A 17,695-nucleotide genomic window follows, 5' to 3' on the forward strand; every position below is an offset into this window, starting at 1 on the left:
TGTGTCTCACAGGAGCAATGCGGTATGGCTATGGCTATATTAGGCAAATTTACAAAGGTAAAAATAAATCCCTTAGGTGTGAAAGTCCATTAAGTGAACGTGCAAGAAATATTTTTGTTCACATTTTATTCTACCAGCCAGGCGTCTCCTCTCGAAAGCACAAAAGCAAACCTACATCCAAAAAAGAACAGAAAGTAAAAAACATTAAGTATGAGTTTCTTTTTCCAAGTCTCATTTACAAAAAATCCCTCATTAACTGTGCTGTCTGCATACAAATGTACAAAAGAATGTAGCAGCACTTGTCACTCTACAGACCTGCTTGTATGATGCAGTTAGTCATTTTAAGGTCATTGCGAAGAATTGAGAGCTAGCTCAAAGAAGTTGGTAAAGAGATGGCGGCAAATAACTCTGGCTAATTCCTAAAATAATAACAGCACATGGTTGTAGAGTGAGAGTATGAAAGAACATTCTCAGAAAAAAACACTGAACCATACAAAAGTACCGCCCCGAGTGATATTTAATGGGTCACCAGAAGTTTACTGCAACCTATTCATCTGCAATGATGCTGCCCCCTGTGTCCATTTTCTCCTTTTTTTTTATTATTTAAGAGATCGGAAAACTTGGGGTGGGAAATATTTTCTGGTTAAATACACCTCGTAGCTGGTAGTAATGCAACTAAAGGATGTTAGTTGTCCAAAGGTTGGAGGGAGGGATGGGATCAACATATGTTTATTTATTTCTTTGTTTGTTTTTGGAGGGAGAGATTTATACTAAATGATAAAGGTTTAGCAGCACATACAATACATGGACCATGAATTTAAAACATTTCCTTTTGATAGGAAAGGAGGAGATTCATGATCAATTTGTGGATAGTCAAAGATATTATCTGTTTATTTTACTCCTAATACTCGCCCTCAAAATGTTTAAATTGAGTTGTCAGGGTGTTTTAGACAGGCGCAATTTTTGTTTTTAATTTAAAGGTCAATTATCAGTATCAGAACAACTATGGATAAATAAGGCTGCTGAGAAAGAGCTGCAGTCAGAGGCAAAAGAAAACACTTCCATTGAGAAGATGATGCTGTGTCGAGTTGTGTAACAAAGGGAAAGCCCTTGAGTTCGTCTCATAACCAGTGTAATCCATAGGACTAACAGATGGAGCAGCAGTTTCTTCTTTCCCAACGATTTCAACCATGTAAAACTTCATCCATGATCCATGACACCAGGATGCAGGTGTGATGCAGCAGCAGGCTCTTGCAGACATGAGTGTTTATTTATTTGACTGTGGTCGTAGCTTGAAACCCAGTGCATCCGATGTATGTACGCTATGAGAATGGTAGCAGGGTCTCAGTGACCTTTAGGGTGTGAGCCATGGGTGAGAGAGGCACTGAGCGGCTGTGGCTCTTCTTTCAGGAACCAAGTCGAGCATTGGCAGGAGGAAGCTGCTGAAAGAGTTGGCCTCTTCTTTTGACCACTCGTATTTTTCTACCAAGACTTCAAACAGACCCCATGGCTTCAGCTTGGTGATGTGACGCAGGTCACCTGAGAAACAAAGTTCAGGTTATTACTTAACATAATAATTAAGGCTAAATGCCTATTAGATTTTATAAAATTAAATGTGATATAAGTATCTAAATGATTAAAAATTGTTTTGAGGAACAAGGATAAATGATTAAAAATTGTTTTGAGGAACCAGGAACATTGTTTCATAGGTACTGTTAGGGACACTGAAGTGGGCTGGAGCCAATCCCAGTAGTCACCAGGTGAGGGCGGGGTTCACCCCGGACATTTCAACACCCCATCAAAGGACCACATACGCTAACAAACAACCGTTAAACTCACTCAATTCATGACTGTGGTCAATTTAGAGTGAACAATTTACCAAACCCTGCACATTGTAGGACAGTGGGAGGAAAGTGAAGTACCTGCAGAAAACCCACACACACTGTTGAACAAGCAAACTCCAAGTATTAAGAGCATCGGTTACTGCAAAGGGATTGGAATGTGGACCTTCATGGTGCAGGGCAAGAACAGTACCCACTATTCCACTGTGCAGCTCAGAAAAAAAAAATCTGTATTTCATCAAAATTGTACCAGGAACTGTTTTTGAGGAACACTGTAGGTTTTGCCTTATCACAAGTCCATTCAGTGTGTACTTCTCAATTAGGTGTTATTATGTCCTTGAGGCGTCTTTGAATCAATGCAGTGTGTGTAATAAGCTCGACAAGGAAGCAGGAACCCCAAAAAATATATGTAATGTTGTATGGGAGTCAGAATTTTTTATATATATATTTAATTTTTGTTTACCATGCTTCTCTGCAGTCTCATCTGTCAACAGACTTATTAGACTGCGAAGAGCCAAATACCCTGGATAATTCATCACATACGCTGTAGCTGTAGCTGCAGCAGACTGTAGTGACAGGTGTGTTTACCTTTCTTGGTGAAAAATTCCTTGGAGTATTTGCCTGCCAAGATTAACTTTCTAGGAATTTTTCCCAGCAGCTCGATGATCAGGGCTATGTGATCTGGAGTAAGGCAGAAAAAAGAACACACACAGATGGTGAAACAACAACGACAACTATTTACACTTGATTTACAGAATCCAAAGTGTAATTAAACCAAGATTCGACGGCATTAGAAGATTAAATTACAATTCAGTCTGCTCTCTGGGGATTCACTCTTTTCTCAAACAGCTGAATTCACACTTGACGTCTTTTGCTTCTCCAAATCTTAGACATTTTAGCAAACTTTACAAACCTTCATCTCTGGAGTAGTCTTCACCAGAATGGGGTTCAAACAGATAATCTCCAGTAGCCAGTTCAAAGGCCTAAGATAGATGAAATTAGAGACATCATTTAGAATATTTTGCTGAAATAGAACTCAGTTTATCACATCAGTTTCATTTAAGTTCTAATGTTACAATAATAATGTAAACACAGGTGGTTCTAACCATGCAGGCCGTGCTCCAAATGTCCGCTGGTGTTCCGTAGCCAGCTCCTAACAGTACCTCAAGAGACCGATACTGTCTGGTCTGGATGTCGTCTGTAAAATGTTTATGCTGTGGGAATAAAAGAAAGAGTAAACCCTTCATTTTTGTTTTCAAGCTGAAGACGCTTTAAATTGTATTATCAGGGAAACTAAAAAAGTGTGTTTGTTTTGTTTTGTTAATTTAAATGAACCTACCACCCAGCAGGCGTTACCAAGGTCAGCGATTTTAACCTGCAGCTTCTCAGCATTGACAGGCTCCAGAGGGTTTACCAACAGACTGCCTGACGCTCCTGGTGGTAAAGGTGAAAACAAGACAGAGGTGGACAAAGGACAGAAAAAGACAAATGAGCACAAATCAATTAGACACATGTAATAAGCTGGTATTAAATTTTAATGACATTGTGAAAAAAATAAAAAATAAAACAAACCAAAGAACTAAAGCACTGGTCACATATTACTTACATTCATTACTGGGTACTGGGTTAGAAAATGTCTATATAATGTGCTGGGTCAAAAACATTACGCCAACCCCACTCTCTGAAGCCCTGCACATGCACTGAAGGTTTTTCTTCTAGTACAATGTGTCACATCAACATGCATCACATACAGTGTAATTTAAATGTATGTAATAGGGGTGGGTCAAACTCAATCACTCAACCAATCACAATTAACACCTCACTGTTAATTGTTTTACCACTAACCTAAAATGTCATCAATGTTAACAGATAATGAAGTCAACGACGCTATGTCCTCCAGTCCTAGGATTAAAGCTGGAAAGATACAGATTTTTGTTTGAAGACAAAGACTGTGAATCACACACTTAATGACTGCACCTGATGAGATCATCATTTGTCAAATACAACCAACTAAACCCATCAATCTCTCCCAGATTCAATGATATATTAACCATGAGTCATGTGTAAATATAACAGAGTCGATTTTTTTTCATTATCCACTCACAGTCAGGTTGTAGTTATAAAAGATGTAAAAACATTTGAAATCAAATTTTATCAAGAAAGAAAAAGAACCTGGCTTCTAGGTTAGAAACGTACCATTTTGGCCCTTCTCCTCTTCCTCGGCTCTTTTTGTCTCCTCCTGAATGTCCATAACCTCCCCCCGCTTCTTCTCCTTTTCTCCCTCCTTCGGCTCTACAGACAGAGAGTCAGGTATGGGGGTTGCAGGAGGCTGCTGCGGGTCTCCTTGTGACAAACCATTACAGGTCTGATGCTCTTCATTTTTATTCAACACATCCGTGCTGTCTTTAGCTCGGTTAGCATTTTGGACGTCTTCCTGCTCCTCCTTCAACTGTTTGGTTCTGAGAACCTCACCATCTGGACTGGCTTCACTTTCTGTTGCAGAGGGAACACCATTGTAGTTCACATCCATGTTGTTCTCCTCTTGTTTTTGAACACTTCCTTCAGGGATCAGAATCGGTTGATTGTTGAGGACTGCATCTGAAGCAAAATTAAAAATAATTTTTAAAAACAAGTTCGCTGAAACTTTTAAATAAAACCCTGATTTTTTTTCACCTGTTAAAGAATGGTTAGCAATGTCCTGCAACGTTGAAGACATAGACAAGCTGGCTGATAACGTTGTGTCTACTGTGGTCTCTGTTGTCTCATCTTCCTCTTCATCTTCACATCCTTCGACCGTTCCACCTCCTCCATCTTCTCCCCCTTCCATCTCCTGGATCCGTTTCTCCAAAAGCTCTGCCTGTTTCTTTTGCTTCTTCTTCATCTTCCTCTTTTTGTTCTTTGACATCTTGGCCATCTGAAAAGTGAGAAATAAACAATTATAACTGAGTGACTTGATGTAAAATGTACTTTGAAAGAAATCTCACATTGTGCATGAACATATTTTTACTTACTGCTTTGGGTGGCGGGGCTGTGCTCACTAAAGGAAAAAGAAGAGAAAATTGAAAGGTGAGATAAGAGAAGGGCATATGTGACAGATCTGTCGCCTCATCATAATTAGTATTCTGTTGGAGTGGCTGTGTTGACACTGAGCTCTGCTAACAGCCCAGCAAGAGTCACACATTTCCTCTGAGCAAGCTGGAAATCTCCATAACTAATTCAGCCATGACTCATCCTGACTCACAGCTAAGTGTCTTTCCATTTTTGGAACCATACGCTCAAGTTGAAGTTAAAAATAATTTAAACATAAAAAAAACTGAGCTCTTGGGGTAGGTCTAGTGAATTTCCTTTACAGCAGCAGCATATGGTCCAATGAATCTAGAGCTTAATAACCTATTTAAATGTTGTCACGTTCGGTTCAGTTTGATAAAAACACCACATAATTGGCACATCAATCAAAACCCGGTAGACCTGCTGAGAAATCTAAAGTCTACATCTCTGGGCCAATCAGCATCACTGCTGAAATCAGGGCATGGTGCTGAATGGACAGCTGAGGAAAAGGAAAGGTGTTGACCTGCAGAGCCCGAGGGAGGAGCAGCTCCACTTTTGTGCCACTGCGTGGCTTCAGCAGCCATTTTCTTGATATAGGGCTCGTTCACAGTCAGCAGGATGTTCTCTGGTTTGATGTCTGTGTGGATAATCTTACACTTGGTGTGGAGATAGTTTAAGCCCTGCAGGACCTGTGGAACAGCAAAAAAAAAAAACTTTACAATGTACAATGTTAAAATGTGCAACCTTGTCTTTTTACAATGAGACGGAACTTGGAATCTCAGAACAAAGCATTTATGAAAACAAAGTGATGTGATTGTTCAAAAACACCAGTGGTGGTGTTGCTGCACAGTACCTGGCATATGATGCTTTTGACACAGGGCAGAGGGAGGCCTTGATAATTTGATTTGATGATCCACTTGAGAAGGTGATAGCCCAGTACTTCAAACACCATACACACATCTGAAGACAAGCATGGTCAAGGACTAAAAATAAAATCTATTCCATTCCAGATAAACGTATTGGCCTTTTAATAAAGCCAAAAGAACTTCCAGTAAAACAGATTGATTTTAAAGTGAGAAGAGATGACACAGATCATTTCATTTTTCAGCTTTGCAATAGAAAGTTAAAAAGTTAAAGTTTAAATCAGATCAGAAATTATTAGTGTTAACTGGTATTTTGTTGGAGCCACTGTCCACACTTTCAGAGGATACGAGAGCCATTCATGCCAGAAACTTTAAAGTCGTCTAGAAGCTGCACCACTCTCTCTCTGTTAGGGTCGTTGGGGTCTGTGTTTCTCACCTGAGAAACACATACACAAATACACACACATTTGTGAGAATAACAGGCATTTATGACGAGAGGGGTGGTTGAATGTAGGCCTTACCGCTTTAAGCAGCCTGATCTCATCAAGAGCTGTCTCCGTGTAATGCTCAGCACTTTTCACAACCTTCATGGCCACGAAGCGCTTCTCCCTGAAAAGACAAACAAAGTTTGATATTTATTCCAATATTACTTTATAATGTTAAACATCCATCTTAGGACATATATAAAACAGGTCAAGTGTGTGTTCAGGTTGTAGACAACAGGTAAATGGACTAAGTAAACATGCCAAATGTGTAACAAGAAAAACAGTTAGTTGCATTTTCTTTTTTTTTTTCTTGTTCAATAAACCAGGCTTTAATTAAGTTTACTACATTCAGAGATAAACAGTACCTTAAGTATCTGTCTATGTGCTTCAAATGACTCGACAAGTATTGTGAAAACTTTTGTTGATCTGCTTCTATTATTCAAAACAAAGTTTTGGTATTTGATAGCATCTCTGCGATGCTAATTGAGTACAGTTATGTGTAATAAGATTGGGAGGCAAACTCACTGGATGTCCCAGGCCAACCACACTGTGGAGAAGTGGCCCCAGCCCAGTTTACGGATCACATGGTATCTTCCGTTAAAAAGATCTCCAATTTTCACGTGGTGATATCCACCTATCCAAAAACAGACATATTTATACAGACGTATGTTTGGGTACAAAAAACTTTATTGTAGTTTCCTGTGAATTTTCATTGTTCATAGAAAGTTGTTAAATCAATAAGTGTGTTGATGATTTTTATTTATCCAATTTCTAACAAATGATGAACGAGAATGAAAACAGAGAAGTTGTGAAAGTACCTCTACAGTAGTCATTGGGATCTTCCTGCTCGTCATCATCAGAACCCAGTATCTCCTCATCCTGTTCTGGGACGGGTGAATCTGCCTGACCCGACTGAGAGCCACCTCCACGACCTTGGGGCTCTGGTCTGATAATGGAGAAAAAAATAAAAAATAAAAAAATCAGAAAAGGCAGGGACGGTGAGAAAAAGATTGCAGTTAAGTGATAACCTGAAATACGGAAATATGAAGTGTGAATTTTACTACAATATTAAGTAAAGACTAAGTATTTAATTCATCTTGACGTCTGCTATAAGCAAAGCAAAACAGTACATTACCAGGCTCAAATACAGTTAAGCAACCTTTTATGCCACCTTATTGGCCTAATTGGGAAAATGCTGGAGATGGCTGACTGGCCAGAGTCAGTATTACAGACACAGTGGTCTACTGCGAAGGACTTTAGAACACAGCAGTGATAAAAGTGGATCAAAAGAGGCAAGTGGCCTGGTTAGGAAAGTTGCTGCAGAGCAGCTCATTCTGTACCCTTTTCTACTCCTCTGTTTATACCTAAAACCCAGATTTATGTAACTATTTATGGAAGCACTACATTATTTCCATCCGCACCAGGCTGGCCTAAACAACAAAAACAAGTACAAAGTGGTACCAATACTGTTAGATTCTGAACATGGTTAAATACATGATGGAATTAAAAAAAACAAAACAATATATTTTGAGCTTAATCTGAAACAGCACCAAACAAACACCTGCATTTGCAAAACAAACTTTTTACCCTGGTGCTGTCCGTGGTGCTAAAAGAGTCTTGGCTTCTGACAATAGAAATGTCAAAAAATATATGAAATAAGATATAATCTAGTAGTTTCAATTTACAAACAATTTACTTAGTCCGAGTGAAGCTTGGGCCTGTTTGGTTAAACACAAAAATATATTTGCAGCAAGCATTCGTCTTATATCTTTAGAACCCGAAGATCATCAACAAACTCCAAAGCGTGAGATCAAAATGGTTTAATCTAACCTGACCGTATCTAATATTGTGTGTACAATATACAGTGTGAGGTTAAATGAGGTAGCAGCCAACAGCTTTCAGCATGGGGTACCGCCGTGAACATGCAGGGCAGACACAAGTCTATCTCAGCAGTGCTGTTTTTACTCCATCCCTCAAATAAACACATGGTAGCCTTTGATTTAAAACTACTGCATTTTTATAAGGCAAACAACCGTACTACACTGCTTCAGTCTCAGCTGCTGAGTCACAGGGGAAAAGTGGCTAGGGTGTGGAAAGGAATTTAGAACTAATTGAAGCATGTCACACATGGTATCATCAGAAAATACTCTGGTATTTATAGTAAAAAATTATGTTTCTGTTTACTGAAAGATATCAGTTATCATGTATTTGTGCAGTGGGGTGTATCATAATAATAATAATAATAATAATAATATAATCCCTTATTCCTCCCACATTGGGAAAATGTACAGTGTGACTGCAAGGAATACTACTATTTTTTAAACCAAACATATGGATCCAACAAAACATTTGTGTTTTTTCCTGTGGAGTGATTAAATCTTAGATGAAAGTGATTGTAGCAGATAATGAAGATGAAGCTTGATCATTTCAGGTGTGAACACACACACAGTCTGAACTGCTCAACAGTCCTTGGTCACTGGTGTCTGAGACTTTCCAAATGATGCACCAGACATTTTCGACAGCAGACAGGTCTAATTTGGCCTGTCAAGTCTACGCACCAGTGACATTTGTGCTGGTGAAAATGGTAAAATTAATGTAATTTAAAAGAGCTTTTGAAGATTCACAGTAAAAAGGCAGCAGATGACACTGTCTTCCAAAAACCACGCATGCAGCCACTGCAGTAAAAGGAGACTGTATGTTCCCAGATTATCAGGCAACGAACACAAGAGCCAACACACAGGATAATACAAGGACTTCCGTAACACATGAGACACCTTGAAACATTTCATCTACTGCTTTTTGTCTAAACAGCAACAACAGATTATTTTCATGAGCAATTGATCTAATACATTCATTATTTTGATAAAGTGATGAGGTATTTGGTCCTAATTTAGGATAAAAACGTGGCTCTTTAAGAATCCTCAAACGACCCTGAGGTCAAGACATTACGTATATGTTAAATGCACTGTCAAAAAGTAGTGGCAGATTAATTTAAAAGAAATGCTTATGACATCATAAGCAAAATATTATTGCCGACATGCATACACACACCCACACACACACAGACAACCTTCTGTTACCTGCAAGATGCACGGATGCCCATGGGTTGTGATGCTGAGGTTAGAGCAAACAAGGGCTGAATACTTAAAGAATGTTCACTTCCCCCCCTCCATCCACAAAAAACAAAAAGAAACACAAAAACAAATGGGGTGGAGAACTGGAGGGGGGCAAAGTGATCAGTGCTGTTAAGTAAAAGGAGGCAGAGATGAAGAGGGAAAAAAATAAGAAAGGAATATGTACAGAGAGGAGAGCGAGTCTCTGCTGTTGGCTGAACAGAAGCTGAATCCTGAAGCACCGCTGCACAATCACCGACTCTCTTGCTCACTTTTTTTCTCTCACATTCCTTGCCTCTCTCTCTCTCACACACTCTCTCTCTCTCTGACCGAGAACTCTCCTTGGCTGTCATCAGCCTCTAAGCCCGTCCTCTTCACCCACAGCTGGGACATGATTGGTGGATACTGCCCAGCACTGCAATGCAGGTGAGGGACGACATCATGGTTTTCCTCCCATATTTGACCAAAACAACACTATTCCTACTTCCCTTCCTGTCATTGCCACAAATTTATAACACTGCCATGTATGTTCACTTTACTTTCTTGATTTGATTGTGCACTACAAAAACATCTGCTATTAACTGTATTTCTGGTGCATTAGCTATGCTACACACTAAGCAATTTGTTTAGCAAGTGTATATCAACTGTTAAACACAGGTGAAACACCAGCACCACCCACAACCAAGGACAGTGTCCTGAGTGATGCTGAATTACTTTACTCTACTTCAAACTCTTGCTCGAATTTGTTAATGAATACACTATAATAGGAAGTTTGCCATGAGAGCCAAATGACAAATAGTAATTTTAAAATACTCTCAAGCATCTTGTGATTTCTTAACAATTGTTACTCAAAAGTATTGAATACAGTGAAAAAAATAAACAAAGGATCCATTCATTTATGTATTTATTCACCATGACCTAAAAGCCCAGAGGAGAGTGGAGTGGTGTCAAAAGTCCACTAAATTTAGTTGATCAATTCACAAGCTTGAATAATCTAAAATACAGTAAATCTAAGCCGATGAAGATGATTTTGCGCTGTTTCCACTCGTGGACTTTCTACTATTTTGTAATGACAATTTAAAAAAAAACTTGCACAATATTGATGGACGGGACAATCTGATCCCTTAGTTGTGCTTTCAGACATTTGAGAAGAATGTCTTGTTGTCTTGTTTTTCCCAATGTTTGACAACATGTAGTAATGTGTGACATAGAAAAAATGTTGGTAATTAGGTAAGTGTGTGGAGCTCATTATAATTCTGTTTTATTTCTTTCAGATATCAACAATGGACTTTTCACAAACTTTTTGTTGTTCTTGTGCTTCCTGCCTTCACACCTTTGCAAACTGTAATATTGACAGGAGTTGATCTGGCTCTTACAGTGTTGTTTCACTCCTTATGCAGAACCTTTTTCTGATCCACAGCAACATAAGCACAAGCATGAAGGATAACAAAACTGGAGAAGATGGAGTGCAGCCAAGGTTTACACCCTCGCCTCGCCTCCCTTCAGATAAAAATCAATGCAAAGTGCCTGCATGGGCAGCAGAATGAAACGACATCACTACTGTAACTGAATTCAGAATGCAGAGCACACAAAGTGTAAATGAATGTGCTGCAGGTCTTCATCCTTGTTATTCCGAAACCTGCTGACAGCATGCGCTGGTGTGTCTGCACGTGTCCCTATAAGTAAACGTCTATTGACTCAAAGTTCAACTAAAAATGTTCTCTTTGAGGGGCTGTGATGTTATAGCCCACTGAAACATTGTGAAGGGCACTGAGGAGAAGGAGCACATCAATTCAGAGAATGCATGAAAATACATTTTCAGAAGACTGATACTACAGCTTTGTGTGCAGTAAAGTAACAGCAGTTGTTTTCCTTATACACAGCATGGCCGTTCCAACAATTTTCAAAAAAGCAGATGTTATCATGGCCAGAAGCAGCTGTTCTCCTTTCACAGGCAAAACACGTGTGTAGCACTGCAATACAGAAGCCTAAAAAAGAACACAAAGAAACTCAAGAACAAGGAGTGTCTTGCAGGAGATAAAAAATGTAATGGGTTGTTTGATAAGCTGTTGCCATGACTGTGAAACAAGTGAGAGGAAAAAAAGGAGAACACAGAGGGTTTGTTGGTAAATAATCTGCATCATTGGCCACTCGCTTGTCAGCCAGACTGAGCATTTGTTTTAAAAACCTCAAAATAAAAAAAGTAAATGAACAAGTAGTTAATAAATGACTATGTTTGGTCCTGCAAAAACAATCCAGACACGATATTAGGTCCTAATGAGCTCTCCATCTACAATGGATACCATCACTTTTACTACACTTATCTTGAAAAAGAGTTTGGCAGATGTGCAGCAGTCAGCATCTGCTTGTTAATGCAAAAATAATCACTTTATTAGTGTCAGCCAACCTGTGAGGAAACTTGCCCACTCCCATTATCACACATTTCAACAAGCAGGACATCACTTTTACATCTTCTAACTCCATCAGTCAGTGTCAAACAAACACAGAACAGTTTGCTGCACTACTCACTTGCACGTGAGACCACTGGCCAGCTTCACTACTGCTACATTGATGGAGAAGATCCAGTCCAGGAGCCACATGACACAAAAAACCCAACTAAGCAAGCAGACTATAAACACTGTAGAAAAGTCGTATCTCCTCTGTGTGTGCTTCTTCTGCTCTACAGCAGCTGCTGCACCTTCTCCTCACAGCAGCCACAACCGTAAGTGAACACAGAAGGGTGGGAGGAAAAAGTGTGATAAGAGGGAAAAAACGAGCCACAGATAGAATAACGGGGAGGGAGTAGGAAAGATGAGGAACAGAGTTATACTTGGATGCTTGCCACTGACTTGACAGTTACCGAGAGGAATTATGCCATTTCAGCTAAAAGCTACTGCACTGCACCACTGTCACAGACTATGGAGGAATGTGCAAACTCCTGAAATGGAAGGTTAGTTGTGACTGCGTCACAAAGTATGTGTACAATGTTTTATACTGCTTTCTGTATTGTTACAAAATGTCTGTATTGTTACAATACAAACTGATAGTTTGTATTGTAAGATGTTGTATTTTTTCTCTGCCTCTTTAACAGCATTACAGTGTTTTGTGATTTTCTTTTTATATAACTTAATTTAAAAATGTATAAATTGCAGTAACACAACTATTTGTTGCAAGTGTTATACTATTGACTAATGATTTCAGGGACAATTTAAACCATTTCAAGGCTTTTATAGAAACTGCTTTAAAAATTCCTCACAGTGATTGTATTACATTTTGTACCAAGTAACTTATATACCTACATTATGATGCCATACTTTGACAATTCACATTTCCCAGTAATGCATAAATACCTACCAGAAATGCATATAATGCAGTTTGAGTAGGTCAACAAACCATCAGACAATGATCAACTCACAAAATGTTTATCACTTAAATTGTACTAGATTCTGTTGATATTCTTTATTCATCCTCCCAAATCCTTAGTCCTTGTACTTAATTTACATCTGCTACAAACTTCTTCACTATCTTTTAACAATCTGATTACTCTGTGTTAAATCCTAAAACCAGATATAAACCGAGAACAGAAAACAATCAAGAGCAGACAGTACAAGTTAAGAGTAAATGGCTGCTGTTCATTTTACCTTTTTCCAGGCTTCCTGGGTTTTGTCCTCTTCTTCCTCGCCTGTATCGCAAGCACTAACACAGATGACAAAAAGATAATATTAGTAAAAAAAAAAAGAAAAGAAAATACTTTTACTTAATTATTACTTTCCTGTACTACGATTATGATTAATGTTTTGTCAGAAAACATCTACAGTATTTCCCCAAACAAATAAAACTGTTAGATCGCAGTCTTTTCTGTAGGATTGTAACATTGTTTAAGTTTAATCATACATTTGACCATAAGTAAAAAAAACAACCTGACCCTAATCTCAGCAAGATAGAGATATAATTGTAACAAAGTCATACTTGACTTTAATACAAAAAATAAACAAATCAGAACGCTAAAAAAAAGCTCTCTGAACCTTCTTATCTCAACTAATAGAATGTTTCCCCGCTGGTAATTATTCATTAAAAATTAACGGGGTGGATCAATACCATTTGCAACGTAAGAGTGATAAAATATCTAACAAGTAAAAACTCAGCTCTAAACCTGTCAGTTGAGTTTTCTCAGACTAACTACCGTTGTTGGTATTGTTATTCAAACTTGTCGTTACAGGAAAACATAAAAATTAAATGCGGGTGTGTCAGCAGGTGTAAAAACATCTAGTTACAGGAAAGCAACTCCGAAGCTAACGCGTTAGCATGTAAACCAAACTAAGTAAGAAGAACAGTAAAGCCGGTAACTAAATGGAATAACTGCAATTTTTAAAATGCGTATCATGTATGAATCAAACGACGCTCGAGTTAGTCGTCCAGTTAATTCCAACTCCATGTATTTAATTTCTTATTCTTATCCAGTTATTTATTCCAGCGCACACAAACCCGGGAATAGATGCTAGTCTAACAGCTAATAAAAGCTAGCTTTCTGTTAACACCCACACACAGAGCGCATGGTCCGCTTCTACTTTTTATCAACTCCTTTTTAGGTTATAAAGTACAATTTAAGGATATTAACGAAGGTGAATAATTTATATACGAGCCAGACGTAATGCCCATGGGTATGTAAATTAACACGCTGCAATACTTCTCGTAAAAACAATATTTGGTTCAGTTAGCGATGTTACCTTTTCTTTCCATGCTGGATACCCGTCAGAGGATGAGTGTTGCGTTCAATGACTGTTGAAAAAATGAGAACTCTAAGAATGGGCGAAATTGAACAAAGAGAAAATGTGTCCCTACGTAAATGCTGTAACAGCTCAATGCAGAATATATTTTTCATAAAAGGGACGTCTTTTTCGTCGATCAATTTCTACATCTTTTCAAATAGTGACGAAACATAAAATCACATCCAGTCCCCAAAACCAACGAATGTAACCGTAAGACCCTTTTTACATTTAACTAAATTTTGGCTGTGCTCATTTGTATAGTCACATAATCGATTACTTAGTTACATATAAAACAACATCAGATGCAGCCATATAAGAAAACAAAGTTTGATTATAATAAGTGGTTTCTACTTTCACTGTAAAATGTTATGCATATGATATTGAAGCTATTTAAGATAGAGAAGGTAATTATTTTGCTACCCTTTCTGCCCAGCAGGGTATGCTGTGAACGCTGTCTAAAGGGCGGTTTCATTGGTTGAGTGCTGCTACCACATAAATACCCTTCCCAAAATGCAGGGGGTGACTGAGGGGTAACCACATTACAGGTAATCGTTATGGTCAAACAAATAATTTCACATCTGTTTCTTTTACATTGCCATTCGAACATTTAAACTCATTACAATGTACTGCACATTTTAGGTTTGAAAAATAGTAGTCTTTATTTTAAATGGTGGTATTTACAGGTGGCATGGCCTGCTGTCTCGGTACATGTGATAACAAACATGGTAAAAAAAAAAGAAAAAGATATGAACATACCTCAGGCAAAGCATACTACAATCGAGATCTAGATTAACTGTATATGTTGAGATATGGGACGAGGTAAATATTCTATTTGTCTGATGCAGTTGTAGTAAATTGATAAATAAGGGTTTCTAAGTTGCCCTTCAGCATTCAGTGAGTAAACACACACTCACAAACATGTGCCCAGCTCAATTATTCAAATAAACTGCAAAACATGGTACTAGCATTTCTAATAAAAAACAATCAACATTAAACAATAACATTAACTCTTGATTCAACACAAAGAATAAAATATTTGAAACAAGACTACCAGTACATTAAATTGCATTTATATGAAATTAGATGCAACACAAGAAGATGCCAACACCAGAACAAATCTGTGACCCTGCTCATGTGTAGGTTTTTGTGTTGTGCGATAATATTAACGGGGGGATTCAGAACATCATTTCTACAGTTGCTTTCTGATAAATATGTGAAATTTACATGTGATATTGAGTTTTATGTCATTTGTGAATACAATTCCCATTGTCAGTGTTGGAAAATGAGTCCGTTTTTTAAGACAGTACCTCGGGAAGGAAGAACTGTCTTGTGAGGCAGACTGGAGGTTCCCCACTGGTTATAGAAAGATCTTTTACATGAATAGAAAAGTTATCTATTTTTAGAAAATGTACTTTTTATATGAAGGTCCTATACTGAGCATGTGAGCAGAGTGAAATAACTGACTTGTCCAGTGTTTTCCCTGGAACTGTGATTCTCAAACTATAGTCTGTGTACCACCTAGTATTGCTTAGAGTTCATCATGTGGTCGATGAGTGACTTAATTGTTAAACAATTTTTTCCAGAATCATTCAAATTACAGGAGCATAGCTTTTAAAACATGTCTAGGCAATTTATAATTTAAATATGAAGCAGCCACATTTTCAATTTAAATGGTTAACTTCAAAACAAGTAGAGGTACCTCCAGTCTCGTCACATGACCTTAAATAGTCAGCCAGGACTATTTTCGCATAGGGTCCATGTCTGCAACAAATCAAAAACACTGACTCCCAATGACTGGACCGGCATGAAATATCACTGCTCATGCATTTGGTTTCTGGAACAGAAAGCTCTTCATAAATAATAAAAACAATTCTAAATTCTGACAAATAATATTCTGTTTTACATTACTACATTTATATATATATTTATATATATATAAACAACATAACAAAAGATCATAAATACAGGCAGGCTGGTGCCCTAACATTCATACAACAAACACCAGAAGTACTGTGTCTCATAAATGCAATACAAACAAATTTAAGTTTATGTGGTGAGAAACATCACATTTTAAAAACCTAGTAAAACTTATTCACACATTGTCATGCTAAAGGAATTCTTTTTGTGGCTATTTGCTAAAACATTGCTCTGACAGGAGATAAAAGAATCGACCTGAAGGAAAAGGAGACGAGCGTAAAACATTCCATCAGGAGTATTCATAGTAAAAATGGGACAGAGGGTTTGTTGGATAAGAGATTTACATTTTCAGGCTTCTGTGCACATGTGTAATAAATTACATTATATATCATTTAATATGTTTTTTTAAAATTTATCTAGATTTAGGAATCCAAAGGCATACTGTTGGACAGGTCCACTTAAGTGTCTTTAGGCAAATGAACCTATAAATAACAAGTAGGGATGTCCTGATATCAACCTCAGCCAATCTCTGCTTGCTTTTTTTTTTTGCCTCCTCAGAGTATCAGTAAATAACCAGATGTTTTAAATACACTACACTGAGCCACATTAACAGATTTAAACATGAAAATATTGGAGGATTAGTTAGTGCTTTTCAGGGTCCCACGACCCAATCCCAGGAGTCAACAGTGAGTCAAGACAAATATAGAGACTGACTCATCTCTGTGGTCAATTTAGACTGTAAAATGAACTTAATCCTACATGTGTTTGGACCGTGGACCAAGGAACGGGAGAAAACCTGCACACAGGAAGACATGCTAACTCCATCTGTGATGGAACCGGTGATGTTATTGCTTAAAGGGAAGAGCTCTAACGCTGCATTAAATATTGTTCTGTTCAATTATCTGCTATGTGTAAAATTTACATTAGGTTGATTACTCCAGCTTATATTTCTTACATTATTTCCCTGGCATTTTTAATTAGTTACTTATCAATGTGAAAGACCGGATCAGGATTGTTTACCAAACTAAAAGATGACATCCCAGGACATCCCCAATAACAACTGATTTGTATAAATACTTTTTTTTCCTGGTATATTTACAACGTTCTCACCACTGATTGTAGAAAGACTCAATTTCATATGTCAAAAGATACTTTAGAGAAATATTTTCTCTATTTTCTACAGTACTGTTACTATGAACTGTAAAATACATATCAGCAAAGTGATTTCTACCGTTTGCTTTAAGATACTGACATGTGATGTGAGTTTGTGTGAATAAACCAGGGGAACAGAAAATAAACAATGTAGCTCTGCCTCAACACACTGGGACACAGGCTAATCGGAACAACACAGCGTAGGGGAGGTGGGGGGGGGGGGGGGGGTGGAGCGGGGGGAGGAGGTGGAGGAGGTGGAGGAGCAGGTGGAGGTGGAGCAGGTGAAGTAGGAGGAGGTGGACATAGCTAAGTATTTTAAGACAAATTAGTGCATTTTTAGTCATTTTTGAGAAACTTTTTTTTCCGGAGATTTGTTCAGGAACTTATTGGTATGGTATTATACTGTGGTCAAAAGTTGACCTACCAAAAAAGTATAATTTTTCTCAATTTTAACAACAGAAATGGACATAGCAAAGTATTTTAAGACAAATTAGTGCATTTTTAGTC

The 17,695-nt window shown here is 37.9% G+C and overlaps 1 protein-coding gene across 2 annotated transcripts; it reads right to left on the reverse strand.

Annotated features, from left to right (window-relative positions):
• Positions 1 to 111: 111 nt before the first annotated feature.
• Positions 112 to 14,217, reverse strand: srpk1b (SRSF protein kinase 1b). 2 transcript variants are annotated; one of them, XM_008320272.3, is made up of 16 exons: positions 14,078 to 14,217; positions 12,992 to 13,046; positions 7,056 to 7,183; positions 6,763 to 6,871; positions 6,274 to 6,361; positions 6,101 to 6,188; positions 5,743 to 5,849; positions 5,413 to 5,578; positions 4,853 to 4,878; positions 4,515 to 4,755; positions 4,038 to 4,439; positions 3,181 to 3,275; positions 2,948 to 3,055; positions 2,755 to 2,824; positions 2,430 to 2,522; positions 112 to 1,539 (listed from the first exon to the last, which is right to left on the reverse strand). In XM_008320272.3, the coding sequence occupies exons 1-16, from the start codon at positions 14,088 to 14,090 to the stop codon at positions 1,355 to 1,357; spliced, it is 1,974 nt and encodes a 657-aa protein (XP_008318494.1). In that variant the 5' UTR covers positions 14,091 to 14,217; the 3' UTR covers positions 112 to 1,354. The 2 variants fall into 2 exon arrangements, with proteins under 2 accessions (XP_008318494.1, XP_024915747.1); XM_025059979.1 differs by lacking the exon at positions 14,078 to 14,217 and adding an exon at positions 13,893 to 14,022.
• Between the last annotated feature and the right edge of the window lie 3,478 nt (positions 14,218 to 17,695).

The sequence above is a fragment of the Cynoglossus semilaevis genome, chromosome 11, assembly GCF_000523025.1.
Source record: "Cynoglossus semilaevis isolate Cse_v1.0 chromosome 11, Cse_v1.0, whole genome shotgun sequence".
Taxonomy (NCBI): domain Eukaryota; kingdom Metazoa; phylum Chordata; class Actinopteri; order Pleuronectiformes; family Cynoglossidae; genus Cynoglossus; species Cynoglossus semilaevis.

Bases quoted from the DNA above. Each gene is read 5' to 3' on its own strand.
- srpk1b (XM_008320272.3), bottom strand. The intron at 6,189-6,273 runs GTAAGGCCTACA...TGTGTTTCTCAG, and splicing joins AGATCAGGCTGCTTAAAGCG to GTGAGAAACACAGACCCCAA. The intron at 5,579-5,742 runs GTACTGTGCAGC...GCTGTTCCACAG, and splicing joins TCAAAAGCATCATATGCCAG to GTCCTGCAGGGCTTAAACTA.